Below are 17,866 nucleotides of genomic sequence, written 5' to 3'. Positions count from 1 at the left end.
TCCCAAAGAACAAGGGGGGCTAGGAATTCATGACCTCGAGATAAAGAATAAAGCGTTGATTAGTAAGTGGTTATACAAACTACTTACCACCGATGGAATATGGCAACAACCGCTACGCAATAAATATTTGGGATCACAACATTTATCTCAAGCCTATTGGAAAGCGGGGGGATTCACATTTTTGGGCTAGTCTTATGAAGGTCAAACATGATTTTTTCCGTTTTGGATCCTTCAAGATTAGGGACAGCTCCCAAGTTAGGTTCTGGGAAGACAAATGGTTGGGTAATGCCTCGTTAAGAGAACAGTATCCGTGTCTCTATAACATAGTTAGGCATAAACAGTCGACTATCGCACAGATTTTCCAAACCAATCCCCCGTGCTTTTCATGGCGACGGGATTTAATTGGTGCAAAACTAGCTGCTTGGCATAACCTATTGCCTCGCATAGCTGATTTGGTTCTGGTACAGGAGCAAGATGAGTTTCACTGGAACCTCACCCCGAATGGGGTCTTCTCAGTCAAATCTCATTATCTAGCTCTAACACATACCGAGGTTCTGAATATCAATAGACGGATTTGGAAGGTGAAAGTACCCCTAAAAGTTAAAATCTTCCTTTGGTATTTACGTCGGGGCGTAATTCTCCCCAAGGACAACCTTGCTAACAGAAATTGGAAAGGCAGCAAGACATGTTGTTTCTGTCACAAGGATGAAACTATCCAACATTTATTCTTTCAGTGCCGCTTATCTCGCTTGGTGTGGTCTATAATTCATTTGGCTTCTAATCTGAAACCTCCTCGCAATGTTGGTCATATGTTTGGGAGTTGGCTATCATGTGTCCCCAAAGAAATGAGGAATCTGCTTTTGATGGGTGCAACAGCTCTGTGTTGGTCCATTTGGCTAAGCAGGAATGGAGTAATTTTTGATAACAAGATGGTGTCTTCTCCTTTGCAGGTTATCACCTTAGTTACCCGGTGGCTACGTACCTGGGCTATCCTCCACCAACCGGGACTGCGGGATACTATTATAGTGGTATCTCGACGTTTGGACCAGGTGGCACAGGAGTTTTTTACCCAGGAGCATGGGTGGCAGTTTAGTCTATGGATTGATAGCCACTAAGATATACGGTGGTATCTCGACAGTTGGACCAGGTGGCACAGGAGTTTTTTTTACCTAGGAGCATGGGTGGCGGTCTAGCCTACGGATTGATAGCCACTAAGATATATGTTTCCGTTAAACTTTTGTGCTTGGGAGATGTTCTAGTTATTTCTTTCTTCTTTTTTGGCGGTGTGCATTTTATGCAGAGGCCGGGGGTGACTCAGTTTGATTGTATCATCTTGATGTAATTAACTGAGTCTAAATAAAGCTTCCATTATCTAAAAGACCGAAAGTCATGGGTAAACAGGCAAAAAGTTATGGGTAAACAAGCAAAAATAAAGGGAGAAAATTTGGGATTGTGAACCTTATTGAATTTGATCGGGAAACTGAGTGGTTTGTTTTATCTAGAAGTTCGGTCGGTTTTTGTTCGGATTGTGAACCCTCGCTAGTATTGTCACCTCTCGTAGCTTGAGGTTTACCATGGCCGTTATCTGGTGGGTGGATGGCTGCATGGGTTATGGCTTTTGAGCCAAGCCCATCGGTTGGCTGATTGGATTGAAGCCATTCAACCCAAATTAAGCTGCTCTATTCGCTTAAGATTCTGAGACGTAGTTGGTTGATAAGAATCTGGAAAATGTGGGTTTCCCAGCTTATGACTTCAAGTTTATTTTTTAGATTCTACAACTACAGCTTCTCAATATCTAGATTAAAAGTTGGACTGTTTGGAGGAGCTTCTGATTCTGCCAGAAGTTTCAACAGCTAGAATCTCCCCCCAAGCAAGCCCTTAATCCACTATGGATTCCATTACTGTTTCATATAGGTACCACTTTATTTGGAACCAGCTCCTTCTAACTTATTGTACTCGACTCTGATTTTAAGTAGCTGACATGTGAATCTCACGATTCTGGGGTCATATATCATTAACCCATGTCATAGGACAGTAAGTCAAAGAAGCTTCTTCTCCTTATTTATGTGCTATCTGTTTCTGCTCAACAAAGCCAAATCAATATGTTTCATTTGATATGATTGACATGATATCAAACTTTACTCATAAGGGCACCCACAATTAGGGTTTGCAAAACCGCCGGTAACCACGCGGTTATTGTGAGGGTACGGTAAGAAGAAAACCGTTGTAACCTCCTTAAATTTAAATAAATTTAAAAATAATTTGAAATTTTGATAAATTTTACACGGTTTCATACTGTTTGCCACGGTTACCGCGGTAGCCGTGCTTACCGTCGGGGTGCGGTAACTCTAGCCCCGACGGTTTGGGAAACTCTACCCACAATGTTATAAAAACCCAAGTAGTAAGCACTAAATGACTACTTACTACCTGGTATTAACCATTATGAGAGTGGTACATAGTTACAACCAGGTAGTAGCACTACTACCAGTAGCAAAGGAAAAAAAATGGCATGTGCACAGTGTTTTTGACAACAAATTTAAAACTGCAAGTTGTCGTTGCTCCTCCCCCAGCCAACCGTTGCATGGTATGTGCTTCTTGCCATCTTCATCCTTAACAAAAAAAAAACAGGGATGGCTCAAGATTTCTTTTCAACACAAACACATTTCTGTGAATCTTTGCTAGCTGGGATGGATCCCTCCAAGAGAAGTTTCATGAACTTGTTAAACCAAGGCTCCCCAAACTTTCTCCCAATCATAATTTCCCCAATCCCCACAGTTTACCTATAGTCGGGTAACGGAGATAATGGCGTCGGATGAAGGGATAGCATCGCCTAGTTGCAGAGAAGGAAGGGTTTGCAGCGTCGATGGTGGGGGTGGAGCGGATGCGGCATCGGGTGGCAGATATAGAGGGGATTGCGGCATTGGGTGGCGGGAGAGGAATCCGGTGTTAGTAGAGGGGCGGAGGGGTTTGCGACATCAATTTTTGGGTGAGGGGAGTGGATTGCCGCATGGATAGGTGGGGACGGAGGGGTTGGCAGCGTCGGTGGAAACAACGAGAGGAATTGGGGATCGATCCAGAACTCGCGTGAAGGAATTGAGGAGTGCCGATTTTTTTTACCTTATGGACCCCACCTTACTTCCATCTCGCCAAAATAAGTATTGTGGAGGGGGTCTCCTCCTACTACCGCCTGTCACTTTGTTCCACACTATCTAGCCACTTAGTCGCGCTTTGCGCGACACTGAGCGTTAACCTAACCTACATATATAATTAGATCATTGATCCTGACATTAATTGAAGGTACCAGTTTCATAAGTACGATAATTTATTTGTTCTCAAATATACTCCATTAATTCCTATATATAAGTATTTGTAGTTTGTTTAGTAAATAGTAAGATTAAGAAGGAATGATCTATTTCAGTCACTTACTATTAAATTTTGAACTACGATTGGCTCTTTCTAAACACATGATTTGGTTAAAAATGCTTAAATATGCATTGAAATTGGTGTCCTAGAAATGCTTAGATTTCTATATAAAATTTGAATCATAGAAATACTTATTTTGAGATTGATGCAGTAGCTAGAGATGTAAATGGAGGAATGCTGTAATTGATTGGCATTAAAAAGTAGGCAAAGAAATTAAATAGGATATGACTATGTTGGTTAAGATGGGGGAGTAGATGTAGAAATAGCTATATTTTACGCTAAATTTGAATGTTAAAGATACCTATATTATATTTTAGAACAGAGACAGCAATAACACTAAGTGCTCGCAAGTGTAGGGTGTGCATATGTGCATTGTAGTGCGTACTACTCAGTTGCTGTGTGTTGCTCCAATACCAAGCAAAAGTAGTATAACAGAGCATTTACATGTACACTCCCATACATTATAACTTGCATATAAATTCAACACAAATTTACGACTAAGGCCTCATTTGTTTCCCTTTATTTAGTCAGGAGATTAATTAAGCAAACATATATATAGTGTTAAAAATACTTTTTTGAATGGTAGTGTTAAATAGACTAAGCACATGAGTTCTCTGCTTTTTGAGGTCTTTAGTCTGGAAGCATCCAGATTGGTCCAATGTGTTTCCACTGTCATAGATGAGCATGATGATCTAACTGTGCATTTTCATTTACCAGTTCATCCAACGGTCCATACCATTGTAGATGATGTGGCTCATCCTGCATTCAGAAAGCATGTTGCTTTCATATATTTAGATACCCATGTTGATAATATACATTGTTGTTGCCCTAACTTAGGTCCTTAATCATTCATTATTCATTTGCATTTAACTTTCATCTAAGATATTAGATATGATTGACCATTCCACCATCCACAAACACATTGTCCAATCAATATATATATATCCGGCAAATTTTAGCCAACCAAAACAAAAACATGTTATACTAACAAAAAACAAAATCTTATTCATCATTTCATTCGCCCTCTTTCTGTTACTAATAAAAATTGAATCCACAAACTTAGACCACACGGATTTAACTAATTACTCGGCCCCTCGCGCGCGCGCGCGCGGTACAGGTACAATACAACTAGAAGCACAAGAAGCAGCTGCATTTCTTGAAAAACAAGAAGCCGCCTCGGCAGTGGCCGCCGTTGTTGAGCTCCAGGATGCACGCCGCCGTGCACAGCGCCTCCAGGCACGGCCCCGTGTACAGCGTCTTCTCCATGCACTCGCTCATCGCCTGCGCGCCGCCGGCCACCCCGCCGCCTTCCCATGGTGGCCGACTGATGATCAACGCCTCGGCGACGACGGCGGTGCTCTCGCCGCCGGCCGGCTGGTCACTGGTAGTTGGTACGATTTGCATGTTGTTATTACCTGCGACGGCGGCGGCGAGAGGAACCACGGCGACGGCGACGGCGAGGAGAATGATCGACACGCGGCGTTTCTTGGAGCCATTTTTTTTTTGGCACTGTATATTAGTGATGAAGGTGAAGGGTAGTGTTCTAGGGGGGCAATGGTCTGGGATTTATAGGAGATTTGGATGATGATGTTGCAGGAATGGATATATTCATATGCTCCTAGCAAAAAAAATGAAAAAAAAAGTAGGTGCACATTAATACAAGAGAAGAGGAGTTTTGGATTGCCAAGGCATTTAAAAGGACTATTAAATGGGAAAATATACCTGTGGTTTCAAGCAAATCTTCCAAAGAAATTAATTGTTCGAGTATGTGTAGTTGATTCACTGGCTAAGTGGTATCATATCATTTATACTAGGGTTCTACTATACTAAAAACCAAGGACTTCCTGTTGCAGTAGAAACGCATGTTGCTATGGTAAAAATTTGGAGGCCCCCACTGTTCAAGTTGCTATAGTTGCTCGACGCGCCACTGTTCATGGTGTGGCAATACTCATCGCACCGTTGTCAAGAAATTGTTTTAAATATTTAGTGACTGGGGTTTTGATTTTATAATTGAAATAAAAAAGGGTAAGAAAAACTCTGTCTACCACAGGGCCACAGAAAATTATGCATGCAGACAGCTACTCCTCCGTCCCACTCGATAATATAAAAATTCATATTTGATCAATAGTATTTTATTATAAATTAAATTTTATTTGATAAAAATAATATCATTGCAATGATATTAGAATTTACTTTTATATAATATGAATTTATTTTATACTTTATTTGAGAATTGTAAAGTTAAAGATTAATTTTAAAGACCAAGCTAAGTTTAAGCGAGCCTTAATCAGAGGGACGGAGAGAGTACGACTTAAATGAGTATGGTAAGACCATGGGTTTAATCAACTTCATACTACTAATATGACATGCAAAAGAGAGGAAATTCCATTTGTACATTCTGGATCATAAATGGCACTAGCTGTGTGAATGGTGTGATCCAGAATCACCAAAACAGGAGAACACCGTAGCACAAAGAAGAAAGATAATAGCTATAAACATGAAAGAGTGTCTTTGATTTCCGTCTTTTCATGGCTGAGAGTACTTTCAAGGAAACATATGTTACGGAGTACATGTTTGAACAAAAGTGTTTCTTACCAATTCACATCCATACATCTTTGTTGTATCGCAACACATAACTCTTGCAAATAATAGCCAGTGTTCATGAAGCATTTTAGCATTAAAAATAAAAATAACTAACAGTGACGGGATAAATCAGTCTAGCAATTCATGCAGTATTGTTCACTAAGCATGCTTAAATTTATTCAATCAAATAATAATACAAAAAAAACTGAAGAGCACTAACTAAACTGCCTATCAACCAAAGATTCTACATTTGAAAATGAACAAGGGCTACAAAATGTAGAAACAGGTCTTAAAAAATACAAAAGATTTATCTTGGTGTAAGTTTCTCCAGCCATGACAAGATAATCCCAGCTCCTTTATCCCACGAGCAATCAAGCATCATATCATGGGCTATCCCTTCGATGCAGACTGGTTGCACATTATAAAATCTTGCAGTTTCTGAAAGCCCTTCAGCATCCTAAATCAAGGAAAATGAAACAGTCAAGGTGGAATGCAAACAAGTTTACACTATACAACTGTAAAGAAATAAATACGGTATCTACAGAGAGAAAGAGAGTTTTTTTTTTGGGGGGGGGGGGGTGCGTGTGTCCCTTACAACAATGAAGTCACTGCTGGCGCCCACAACGAGGATGTTTACTGTATTATTTGGCACAGAAGCTACAGGCAATGATGCATTGAGCTTCCTTAGGTCAAATAGTGGTAACTTTGAGCTGTCCTTCATTAGCCCTTGGTACCTTCAAGATATTGACATAGATAATATGTCATTATTGAAAAAAAAAACACATTTCAAATGTAGAAGCTCTTCCATAGATGTCATTATTAACTGGATCTTTGGTGTGTAACTAAGCAGATGGCAGGGGATTGATGGTTGCTTATCGCTGCCAATACACCAAAACAATGTTTGCATGTTATAGAATGGACCAAACTAAAAGATCACCTAGTTCAGATTCTAATTTATTGATTCTTTTTTAATCCATCTAAAAGTCATTATAATAAAATACCAGGTTAACCAGTTCAGGTGACAGTAATAACAACTACTTCATCTGTTTCATATTATAAGACTTTCTAGCATTGCCCACATTCATATATATGTTAATGAATCTAGACATATATGCGTGTCTAGATTCATTAACATCTATATAAATATGTGCAATGCTAGAAAGTCTTATAACCTGAAACGGAGATAGTATCAAGTAATGACTAATGACCAATTCACTAGTACATTACCACCCATATAAAAGATTCCCTCCAGGTATATGGCCTAAATTTACAAAGATGAAGTCATTTACTATGAAGAATACCTTTGGACCAGGTCATCATCCATCTCTGGCGAGAAAAATGTTTCCTTACAGAGGGACAACGAATTTGCAAATCGTTTTGCAGCCAAGCTGAGTGTCACCTGATTCAAAGATGCTTAAGATTTCACATATCATCAACAATGCATAAAGGAATTGCAAACAGCATGAGGAGGCATATACACTTCTGGGTGTGGATGACCATAATTGTGATATCAATAGCAGTCGACTGCTTATTAACATAATAATTTGTAAAATGGAATGATGAATCAGGGGTTCAAAGCTATGAAACAAGGTGAACAGATTACCAGCAAGACGTAAGCATGGTACTACATAGCCAAACCAATCACATTAATATGACAAAGTTTATCTAATTATAGGTTGCTTATATTTCCTTGAACAACAAGGAGGACACATGTTGCATAGTAGTATAAGTAGTTAAGTGACTGGCAGGAAGTTTAAATATATAAAAAAGAGGTGATTGGCAGGAATGGATAAATGTTTCAGCATAATTCCACGAGAGGATAAAATGAATGGAATTTCAAGAGAGCCAAGTGATAAAGATCAGGTTAATTTACCTTGATGGCAGCAACTGGTTTGGTCAAAAGGTAACGCCACACCAACCCACTGTAGATAGATAACACAAAGGAGTTAAACCCAGTTATGTAAGACAAAGATGTAACATTGCAGTGAGTTAGATGAGAAATACCTATTTCCTGAGGGAGGCACAGAGCATACAAGAACAGCACCAGCAAGCTTTGGATGCAGAAGTTCTGAACCTTGGAATAAAAAAGTTAATAATGATTAACTTTTGCATGAAATAAAACAACTATTACTGCCACAAGCTCAGACCATAAGCTGCTACATCAGAACATAGGTACCAGTACCACTACCACTCATTCCCTTCAGTTCACAGAATAACTCACATTTTTTATTACTAATTTAAGTAATCAAGAATCCATTGAGAAACCTTATAGTAATTGGCAGTTTGGCATATCTATGTGATTGGAACTTTTAAGGCTCTTGATGATGAAAATTCAGTTAAGAAGAACTGAAAAATATTAAGAACACAAAGAATCACCAGGTTTAATACATAGGTTACAGGAATTTTTTCGATCATTGAGAGGGCATACCTCCCAAACAAGATATATATTGCTGCACAATCAAGCCTCCAAATGAATGTCCAATCAATACAGGTGGCAGGGAAACCTCCTTCCGGATGAAATCAGCAATATCGCCAGTATGCGTCTACTGCAAGTTAATTTAATATTGGACCAACTATATTGAGATGGTGAAATGGAATACCCTAATAAAAAAATATTTGTTACAACATACTAATTTTCTCAAGTGACACATCTATGCAACTCTGCTGAATGTACTAGCTTGATATCTCCTAATATATTTATTTCATATGATATTTATAATTAACAAAAAACATCTAATGAAAGGTCAGCTGAAATTAATCATATATCTTAGATATATGAAAGTTACTCCAAAGGTGGTGGAAAACGAGGATTTGCCAGTTTGCCACCCTATCTCATTGACAAGTGTGTCCTGGTCCCACAAGTCAATAGACACATGAGTGGCAAATCCCCAATTGCCACCCAGAGGAGTAGAAAAATCCTCAAATGGCATGCATCAACATTAACCATCTAGTACATAACACATAGCAATATTTCAGAGTTGGAGAATTCAGTCCGATTATGTTTCTCAGAATTACCTCAAGTGTGCCAGCCACTTTTTCTGGCGGAACGCTACTTTCACCCTGCAACAGCACAACCAAGTCAATGAAGCATTACATACCAAGGAAAAACAGTCGGACAATCAAAAATCAAGACATGCGATCAGTCATTACTCAAAAACTGAAAGTGTCGAATGCTCTACAGAGCAGAGAGCAGTATCAAGACTGGGCAGCAACAGACACGCTATGATTCATATCCTTAAGATTAAAGTGCACACACATAGACCCCATAGTTGCATAAACTGCATTTTTTTAACTGAAATGTGAGTAATGCCACGCTGTTTTACTTGGCTTGGCTAATATATAGGCATTCTAAAAGAGCGCTGCTACAAAACGGGATCCCGTTGCAACGGGATAGACATATTAACTATTCTCTTGCACGAGTATCACAGATATCAGGTCCTAGATATCATATGTACCGGGTAACAGGTATCAGGGTACCATGCAGCTAGTACCACAATAGGTATCAGGTATTAGGTACTGTCTCATAGAAGGGTATCATATTCCAACGGGATACCGTTGTCTAGGTTTTCTGTTCTCAAACCGTAAAACGATCAATCAATAGGATTATTATTTTTTTGTCAAATGTTTTTAACTTTCGGTTTAGGAGACGGAGATACGCGTGTTTCTGCCAGCGCCTAGAATGGCTAGAAGTAAAATAGTCCAACACCACAGCCATGAGGGCCATGAAGCAATGATCCTCCTCCCCATTAAGACATTTCAACAAACACTTCGCGGGGTGTACACAAGTGACTCCACCTGACCTGGGCGCGGAGGCTGAGCGCGTAGCAGGGGAACCCGGCGCTGGAGAAGAAGGGGAGCCAGTGCTCCGCCCAGCACCACGCCGCGTGGAAGCTCCCGTGCACGAACACCAGCGGCGGCCTCGCGGCGGCGCCGCCACCGCCCGTGGCCGGGGCAGGCGGCTGCTGGGCGATAACCTCGAGGTCGAGGCCGCAGGGCAGGCGGTGGAACCGCTGCGACTGCCCCTCCCGGAGCGCGTAGGCGCACGACGCGCGGAGGAGGAGGGGCCTGCTCCTGCTCGTCCTTGCCGGCGGCCGCCGCGCGCGCAGCCGCATTGGCGGCGAGGCGGGGAGGAGGAGGGTGAGGGTGGCGGAGGCGGCGGGGGTCGCCATGGCCATGGGTGGTGGCATTTTTGGTGAGGAGGATGTGCCGATGCGGATGACGGCTGCTCTGCTCGCGGGGTTGACGACCCAAACATAAATACTTTAATCATTAAAAAAATTAACATATGATTAATTACGTTTTTGGCAAAATTTACTTCAGAACACTCAAAAAGATATGTAATTAGCTATGGGACACCGAAAAAACGTAAATTGGCTATAGGATATCGCAAAAAAGTAGTAATTAGCTACTAGACACGGAATACATTATTTTATTATTTCCAAACAACAGGGAGAGAGAAACAATCGTAAAAGACTAAATTGCCCTATGAGTCTAGCCAGGTCAACGATTATGTGGGTCAAGGATGTCAGCCTCTCTTCTATTTTCTTGTTCTCTTCCTCCCGACGAGACACACCGTGCTGCAGCGCCGCCGACGCCGTCCTTCTCCGCCGCACCGACGCACGCCTCGCCGTCACGCGGTTCGTCTCCGTTGCATGAACGGAGCAGACACAACTTTGGGCGGGCCACATGACGACGAAGAACTGCTGCCCATCGGCTGTGCCTTGCACGGCACTGCACCGCGAGCTGCTGGCCGCTAGCCGCTGCCTGCACCCACGCGCCCCATCGCGGCCACGAGTTGCCGCAAGCTGCTGCACACCCGGCGCGGCGCCATCTCGCACGGCCAGTGCACTACCTAGCCGAGCAGCCCCGCATGACGCCGACCACCGTGCCTGCGTCGCAGCAAGGCCGTCGTCGCCAGCCACACCGCAATCGCGCCGCTTCCGCACCACGCCGCGCACGGGCCCGTAGTCGGCCGTGCCTGCACCCGAATCCAGCGCCGGCAACCCCCTCCTCACCCAGGCATGGTCTCTGCGCACCCGCATCGTGCCGCCCGGCCGCGGTGCTCTTTTCTCGCGCGCACTGTCCTTCTCCGTCGCGCCGTCACGCAGCGTCGCTCCAGCTCCACCTTCTCGTTGTGCTGTGCCGCACTCTCCGCCTGCTCCCTCGCCACCGCCGCCGCGGACACCCGCGCTGCGCAGCAGCTCGACGTCAAGGACCAGAAACTGGAGCAAAACGACACGGGGGCATTTCGGTACTTTTACCATTCTTTAACTTCCCGTTTCCATCAAAAATAATAAAAATAATGTCACCGGTGTCTAGTAGCTAATTATCATTTTTTTCGGTGTCCTACAGCCAATTCACGTTTTTACGGTATCCTACGGTTAATTACACATTTTTTGAGTGTACTATAGCAAATTTTGCCTAAGTTTTAATTATAATAAACTTAAAAAGTAAATTTATCTGATACTTAAAACAACTTCATACATATGGGTGTATATATACGTAGTTTTGGTTGTTGCTAACTGATTTAAATTATCATATGTAGAATAATTTTTTTCCCTCTTTTAGAATTATAAATTATTTGATTGGTAATCTGGTGCAAAGGACTGTTTGGGTCGATCAACTAGGGCAATGAGACCGGGTTTACAAAACCGATGGAATTTCGTGGGGTTTTCGTAAAACCGCTAGATCTCGGTTTGTGAAAATCGATCAGTATTAGCCCGTTTTCATACGGTATTGATGGAAAGTTATCAATTTTTACTGGTTTTCGGTCGGATTTCGGTAAACCGCTGAGGAGCGGTTTTTCTTTGAAATCGAAAAGTTTAACCATGAGGCAATGAGTAGCTTGAAATCGAAAAGTTTAACCCTGACTGTTCCTTCTCTCTCATTGTATTTTACTTCCTCATTTCAATGGCTAGGATTGTTCCTTGCTATTTTGTCATTTTATGGATCCAACTGCCATTATTTAACAGATGACGAAGAATCCTTGCTATTTTGTCATTTTATGGATCCAACTGCCATTATTTAACAGATGACGTGGCTCGTCCTGGTTGCTATTGAGTTTTACTTTCCAATTAGATAGATGTGATTGCAAAACTAATGTAAACTAATGTTACATCTCCTATATCACGTGTAAATCAAATGAATAGCCTACAGAGCTTGATGTTACAATACGAGCATGCCAAACGGCCTCATGGAAGATCGCTTCTTCAATGTTTCGGAAACGAGGGCAGCTACACAATGGGATCCCGTTGCTACGGGATACTTTAAGTGACTTATCCCTTTCCTTTCTTTTGTATAGGTGAGATTCCACGTGTGCTCCCCTGGTACCTGGTACCATGTACTAGAGGTACCAGAGGCACGATACCTATCCGGTTCCTACTCGGTATCGCGCGCGTGATACCTCTGTTGGAATTAATGAATGGGCCTTAGCCCACTCGAAGATTAATTCTTTGGAAAATCACAAAAGCCCACCTCATGGGATGGCATGCATGTGGAGTTTAGTACCACCTTGCTTATTCTAGGAGAGGGGAACCTCCTTAAAAGGGAGGATGCCCTCCTAGCCACTTGAAGCATGTGTGGTGGAGAGAAGAGGGGAAACACGCGCGCGCGCTCGCTCGCCTCGCCTCGCCTGGCAGGGCAGGCGGCGCGCGTGCACGACGTACGCGTCGAATGGTCCGAAAAATTGGCTCCTCACCCTTGCGCAGATGCAGCCTCCTTTTGCAGTTTTGTTTTGCTGCAAATTCGGATTCGTTTTGTTTTGGAAACGTTCCGAAAAATCCGGTGCGTGCAAACGGCGTGGAGTCCGGATAAGTTACGCGCGACTTATCCGGTTCGGTTACGCGCAGTAGAGATCGTGCGGGCGCCCTGATCAAGCGACCCTTCTCTATATAAACCGACCCGCCGTCTTCACGCAATATATGCAAAAATCAATCTAGGGTTTGCCTCCTACTCTGTACTGCGCCGTCGCTCGTAGACTACTCCATCCCGCTCGCCGGCGTGCACCAGCGATCGGGAGAGCAGGTCTCCGGAACCTCTGCCTTTGACGTCCTGCACCGGGAGAAGGCGGCAATAAGGTTTTTGGGAAGCGCTTCGCGCGACTGCTCCCTGTTCGTTCGCGACGGCTCGCCTTTCTCTTCGCTCGCGTGTTTCGTGCCTTCGTAGACACCTGCGAAAAGTTTCGACCAAGCAGCCGGTCTTTTCGTCACCTCGGTACGTGTTCAATATGTTGCGCATATTTGATCTGTTCATGTTATTCTGCGTAGTTTACATGTGTAGATCTAATGATGCGTTCATGCTAGTTTTCATCTGTAATGTCATGATTTATTTATGGAATAAATTAAATCATTATATGCCCATAATCTCAACAATCCAAAAACCTTATTATAGGCACTGTGATTTTACTATGGCTGGTTTTGCCGATGCACTGAGGCCGGATAAATTCACCGGTGTGCATTTTAAGAGATGGCAGATTAGGGTCACTCTGTGGCTGACAGCTATGAAATGCTTCTGGGTGAGTACTGGCAAACCTGAAGGAGTTCTTACTGCTGAACAGCAGAAGCAATTCGAGGAAGCCACTACTCTCTTTGTGGGATGCATTCTTAGCGTTCTTGGCGATCGTCTGGTCGAGGTGTATATGCATATGACCGACGCTAAGGAGTTGTGGGATGCACTGAATACTAAATTCGGTGCTACTGATGCTAGCAATGATCTGTATATCATGGAGCAGTTTCATGACTACAAAATGGCTGACAACCGTTCTGTAGTCGAACAGGCTCATGAGATACAAACCATGGCTAAGGAACTCGAACTCCTTAAGTGTGTCTTACCCGACAAATTTGTGGCCGGGTGCATTATTGCAAAACTACCTCCATCTTGGAGGAGTTTCGGTACTGCACTCAAACACAAGAGACAGGAATACTCCGTTGAGGGGTTGATTGCGTCTCTTGATGTTGAGGAGAAAGCTCGGGAAAAAGATGCCGCGTCTAAGGGCGATGGTGGGCAGTCCAGTGCCAATGTTGTGCACAAGGCCCAGAACAAGAGCAAGGGGAAATACAAAGCTCAGCAGACCACCAACTTCAAGAAGCAGAAGAAGAACAACAACAATCCTAATCAGGATGAGAGGACTTGCTTTGTGTGTGGCCAAGTTGGTCATCTGGCTAGGAAGTGTCCACAACGCAAGGGGATGAAGGCACCTGCAGGGCAGACTTCTAAGTCTGCTAATGTGACCATTGGCAACACTGGAGATGGAAGCGGGTATGGTAATTTACCTACTGTTTTTTCAGTTAATCAATCTACTAATTGGAGGGTTGATATTGGGGCCAATGTACATGTTTGTGCTGACATCTCATTGTTTTCTTCTTATCAGGTCGCACGGGGTTCCACCGTCCTAATGGGGAATGGGTCACATGCTTCTGTTCATGGTGTTGGCACGGTAGATCTGAAGTTTACTTCGGGAAAGATCGTGCAGCTGAAGAACGTGCAGCATGTCCCTTCTATCGACAGGAATCTTGTTAGTGGCTCCCGTCTGACTAGAGACGGATTTAAGTTGGTTTTTGAGTCTAATAAAGTAGTCGTGTCTAAACATGGATATTTTATTGGTAAAGGTTATGAGTGCGGAGGCCTGTTCCGCTTTTCCCTTTCTGATTTCTGCAATAAGTCTGTGAACCATATTTGTGGCAGTGTGGATGATGAGGCTAATGTTTGGCATTCACGTTTATGTCATATTAATTTTGGCTTGATGTCTCGGCTTTCCAGCATGTGTTTAATTTCTAAGTTTTACATTGTCAAAGGTTCTAAGTGCCATAGTTGTGTGCAATCGAAGCAACCTCGCAAGCCTCACAAGGCTGCCGAGGAGAGAAACTTGGCACCACTAGAACTCCTACATTCAGATCTTTGTGAAATGAATGGGGTGTTGACGAAGGGTGGAAAACGATATTTCATGACATTGATTGATGATGCTACTAGATTTTGCTATGTGTACTTGTTGAAAACGAAAGACGAGGCTCTAGACTATTTTAAAATTTATAAGGCAGAAGTTGAAAATCAACTTGACAGAAAGATAAAAAGGCTTAGGTCTGATCGTGGTGGAGAGTTTTTCTCGAACGAGTTTGACTTATTCTGTGAGGAACATGGCATCATACATGAGAGGACGCCTCCCTATTCTCCCGAGTCTAATGGGATTGCTGAAAGGAAGAACCGCACACTGACTGACTTGGTGAATGCCATGTTGGACACCGCGGGACTGCCTAAGGCATGGTGGGGGGAGGCATTGTTGACCTCAAATCATGTGTTAAACAGAGTTCCTAACAGAAATAAGGACAAAACACCATATGAGATATGGATTGGTAGAAAACCATCACTTTCTTATTTGCGCACATGGGGGTGCTTGGCGAAAGTCAATGTACCAATAACGAAGAAGCGCAAACTTGGACCTAAGACTGTGGACTGTGTTTTTCTAGGATATGCTCATCATAGCATTGCCTATAGATTTTTAATAGTTAAATCCGAGGTACCGGACATGCATGTTGGTACAATTATGGAGTCTCGTGATGCTACCTTCTTTGAGAGCTTTTTCCCAATGAAGGATACACATAGTGGTTCGAACCAACCCTCTGAAATAATTCCCAGTTCAATCACACCACCAGAACAAACTGAACATACACATGAACTTGTCTCTGAGGAGGATGTCAGTGAAGCTCCTCGAAGGAGTAAGAGACAAAGGACGGCTAAGTCTTTTGGTGATGATTTCACCGTGTACCTCGTGGATGACACTCCTAAGTCAATTTCAGAAGCATATGCATCTCCTGATGCAGACTACTGGAAGGAGGCTGTCCGTAGTGAAATGGATTCCATTATCGCTAACGGGACTTGGGAGGTGACAGAGCGACCCTATGGGTGTAAACCTGTGGGGTGCAAGTGGGTGTTCAAGAAGAAGCTTAGGCCTGACGGTACTATTGAAAAGTACAAGGCTCGGCTTGTTGCTAAGGGCTATACTCAGAAAGAAGGCGAAGATTTCTTTGACACTTACTCACCTGTTGCTAGATTGACCACAATTCGTGTGCTACTTTCCCTAGCAGCCTCACATGGTCTTCTCGTTCATCAAATGGACGTTAAGACAGCTTTTCTTAATGGAGAGCTGGATGAGGAGATCTATATGGATCAACCTGATGGGTTTGTAGTTGAAGGTCAAGAAGGCAAAGTGTGCAAATTGTTGAAGTCTTTGTATGGTCTGAAACAAGCTCCTAAGCAATGGCATGAGAAATTTGACAAAACATTGACATCTGCAGGCTTTGCAGTCAATGAGGCAGATAAATGTGTGTACTATCGCCATGGTGGGGGTGAGGGAGTTATTTTGTGCTTGTATGTTGACGACATACTGATATTTGGGACAAACCTTGAGGTGATAAATGAGGTTAAATCATTCTTGTCTCAAAATTTTGATATGAAAGATTTGGGAGTAGCTGATGTTATCTTAAACATTAAGCTAATTAGAGGTGAGAATGGGATTACTCTCTTGCAGTCCCATTATGTGGAGAAGATCTTGAATCGCTTTGGCTACATTGATAGTAAGCCTTCTCCAACACCTTATGATCCTAGCTTGTTGCTTCGCAAGAACAAGAGAATTGCTAGGAATCAACTGGAATACTCCCAAATCATTGGCTCGTTGATGTACCTGGCTAGTGCAACTAGGCCTGATATCTCCTTTGCTGTGAGCAAGTTGAGCCGATTTACTTCTAATCCGGGAGATGATCACTGGCGTGCGCTTGAGCGAGTAATGCGCTATCTGAAAGGTACTGTGGAATTGGGGCTTCACTATACTGGGTATCCTGCGGTACTGGAGGGTTATAGTGATTCTAACTGGATCTCTGATGTGGATGAGATCAAAGCCACTAGTGGATATGTATTCACACTGGGTGGTGGTGCTGTTTCATGGAGGTCTTGCAAACAGACAATTTTGACGAGGTCAACCATGGAAGCAGAGCTAACGGCACTGGATACTGCTACTGTTGAGGCAGAATGGCTGCGTGATCTATTAATGGATCTGCCTGTTGTTGAAAAACCGGTGCCGGCTATCCTTATGAACTGTGACAATCAAACGGTAATTGTCAAAGTGAATAGTTCTAAGGATAATATGAAATCGTCTAGACATGTGAAAAGACGATTGAAGTCTGTCAGGAAATTAAGAAACTCCGGAGTTATAACGTTGGATTACATCCAAACAGCGAGAAACCTGGCAGATCCCTTCACGAAGGGACTATCACGAAATGTGATAGACAATGCATCGAAGGAGATGGGTTTGAGACCCATGTGAGTTATACTATGGTGGTAACCCAGTCTATGTGATCGGAGATCCCGTGAATTAGATCCTGGGAAGAACAAACCATTAATAAACTAGAGGAGAGTACCAATATATATACCCTATCCAAGTGAAGATGCATATACTCTCGTGAGCTGCAAGGCAGGTTGGCTATGCCTTAATGAGTTCTGTTGGCTTTAATTAGCAAAGATGTTGTCCTGCAGAGCATTCTTGAAGGAACTCACCTTTGTGAGCTTGACTGTTGGTCGCAGTCTATGAAGATTTTGGGTGAATCTTCTAGGAAGCTTACTAAAGACCTAGGAGTATGACTTATACGCTCCACCCGAGGGGTAGTCTACAGACGGTCTAGTACCAGATAAGACTTTGAGTGAAACTTGCTTGCACAAGACTTGCAATTCAAGGCGTAGTCCATTGTTCAAGTTGTGAGTAAGTGTAGCTTGGAGTTCTAGATGGATGTTCAACCTTAATTGGTCTCCATCGAACCGCTGGTATATAAACAGTACATTGGAAAAGGCAAATCTCAGTGGGATTTTGAGATTT

General features: G+C 43.0%; 1 protein-coding gene and 1 long non-coding RNA gene across 3 annotated transcripts; both read right to left on the bottom strand.

Annotated features, from left to right (window-relative positions):
• Nucleotides 1-2,347: 2,347 nt before the first annotated feature.
• LOC136356352 (uncharacterized) lies at nucleotides 2,348-3,074 on the bottom strand. The gene is made up of 2 exons (XR_010741087.1): nucleotides 2,781-3,074; nucleotides 2,348-2,609 (listed from the first exon to the last, which is right to left on the bottom strand). It is a non-coding gene; the product is annotated as an uncharacterized lncRNA (long non-coding RNA).
• Nucleotides 3,075-6,079: 3,005 nt separating this feature from the next.
• Nucleotides 6,080-10,235, bottom strand: LOC4335635 (uncharacterized). 2 transcript variants are annotated; one of them, XM_015779632.3, is made up of 8 exons: nucleotides 9,807-10,235; nucleotides 9,022-9,066; nucleotides 8,435-8,549; nucleotides 8,011-8,080; nucleotides 7,880-7,928; nucleotides 7,308-7,405; nucleotides 6,602-6,740; nucleotides 6,080-6,463 (listed from the first exon to the last, which is right to left on the bottom strand). In XM_015779632.3, the coding sequence occupies exons 1-8, from the start codon at nucleotides 10,191-10,193 to the stop codon at nucleotides 6,314-6,316; spliced, it is 1,053 nt and encodes a 350-aa protein (XP_015635118.3). In that variant the 5' UTR covers nucleotides 10,194-10,235; the 3' UTR covers nucleotides 6,080-6,313. The 2 variants fall into 2 exon arrangements, with proteins under 2 accessions (XP_015635118.3, XP_066165353.1); XM_066309256.1 differs by having other exon boundaries at nucleotides 8,011-8,074.
• Nucleotides 10,236-17,866: the final 7,631 nt, after the last annotated feature.

Source organism: Oryza sativa, chromosome 4 (assembly GCF_034140825.1).
Source record: "Oryza sativa Japonica Group chromosome 4, ASM3414082v1".
Taxonomy (NCBI): domain Eukaryota; kingdom Viridiplantae; phylum Streptophyta; class Magnoliopsida; order Poales; family Poaceae; genus Oryza; species Oryza sativa.
The sequence above is the reverse complement of the archived record's forward strand: the minus strand, read 5'-3'. Positions and strand labels throughout refer to the sequence as shown.

What these genes read in the sequence shown, in the direction of transcription:
- LOC4335635 (XM_015779632.3), bottom strand. Translation starts at nt 10,193, where the DNA reads ATGCCACCACCCATGGCCATGGCGACCCCCGCCGCCTCCGCCACCCTC. An exon ending in GTGCCTCCCTCAGGAAATAG is followed by an intron (nt 7,929 to 8,010) that starts GTATTTCTCATC and finishes ATCTATCTACAG; the next exon opens with TGGGTTGGTGTGGCGTTACC. An exon ending in AACCAGTTGCTGCCATCAAG is followed by an intron (nt 7,406 to 7,879) that starts GTAAATTAACCT and finishes TCTTTGAATCAG; the next exon opens with GTGACACTCAGCTTGGCTGC.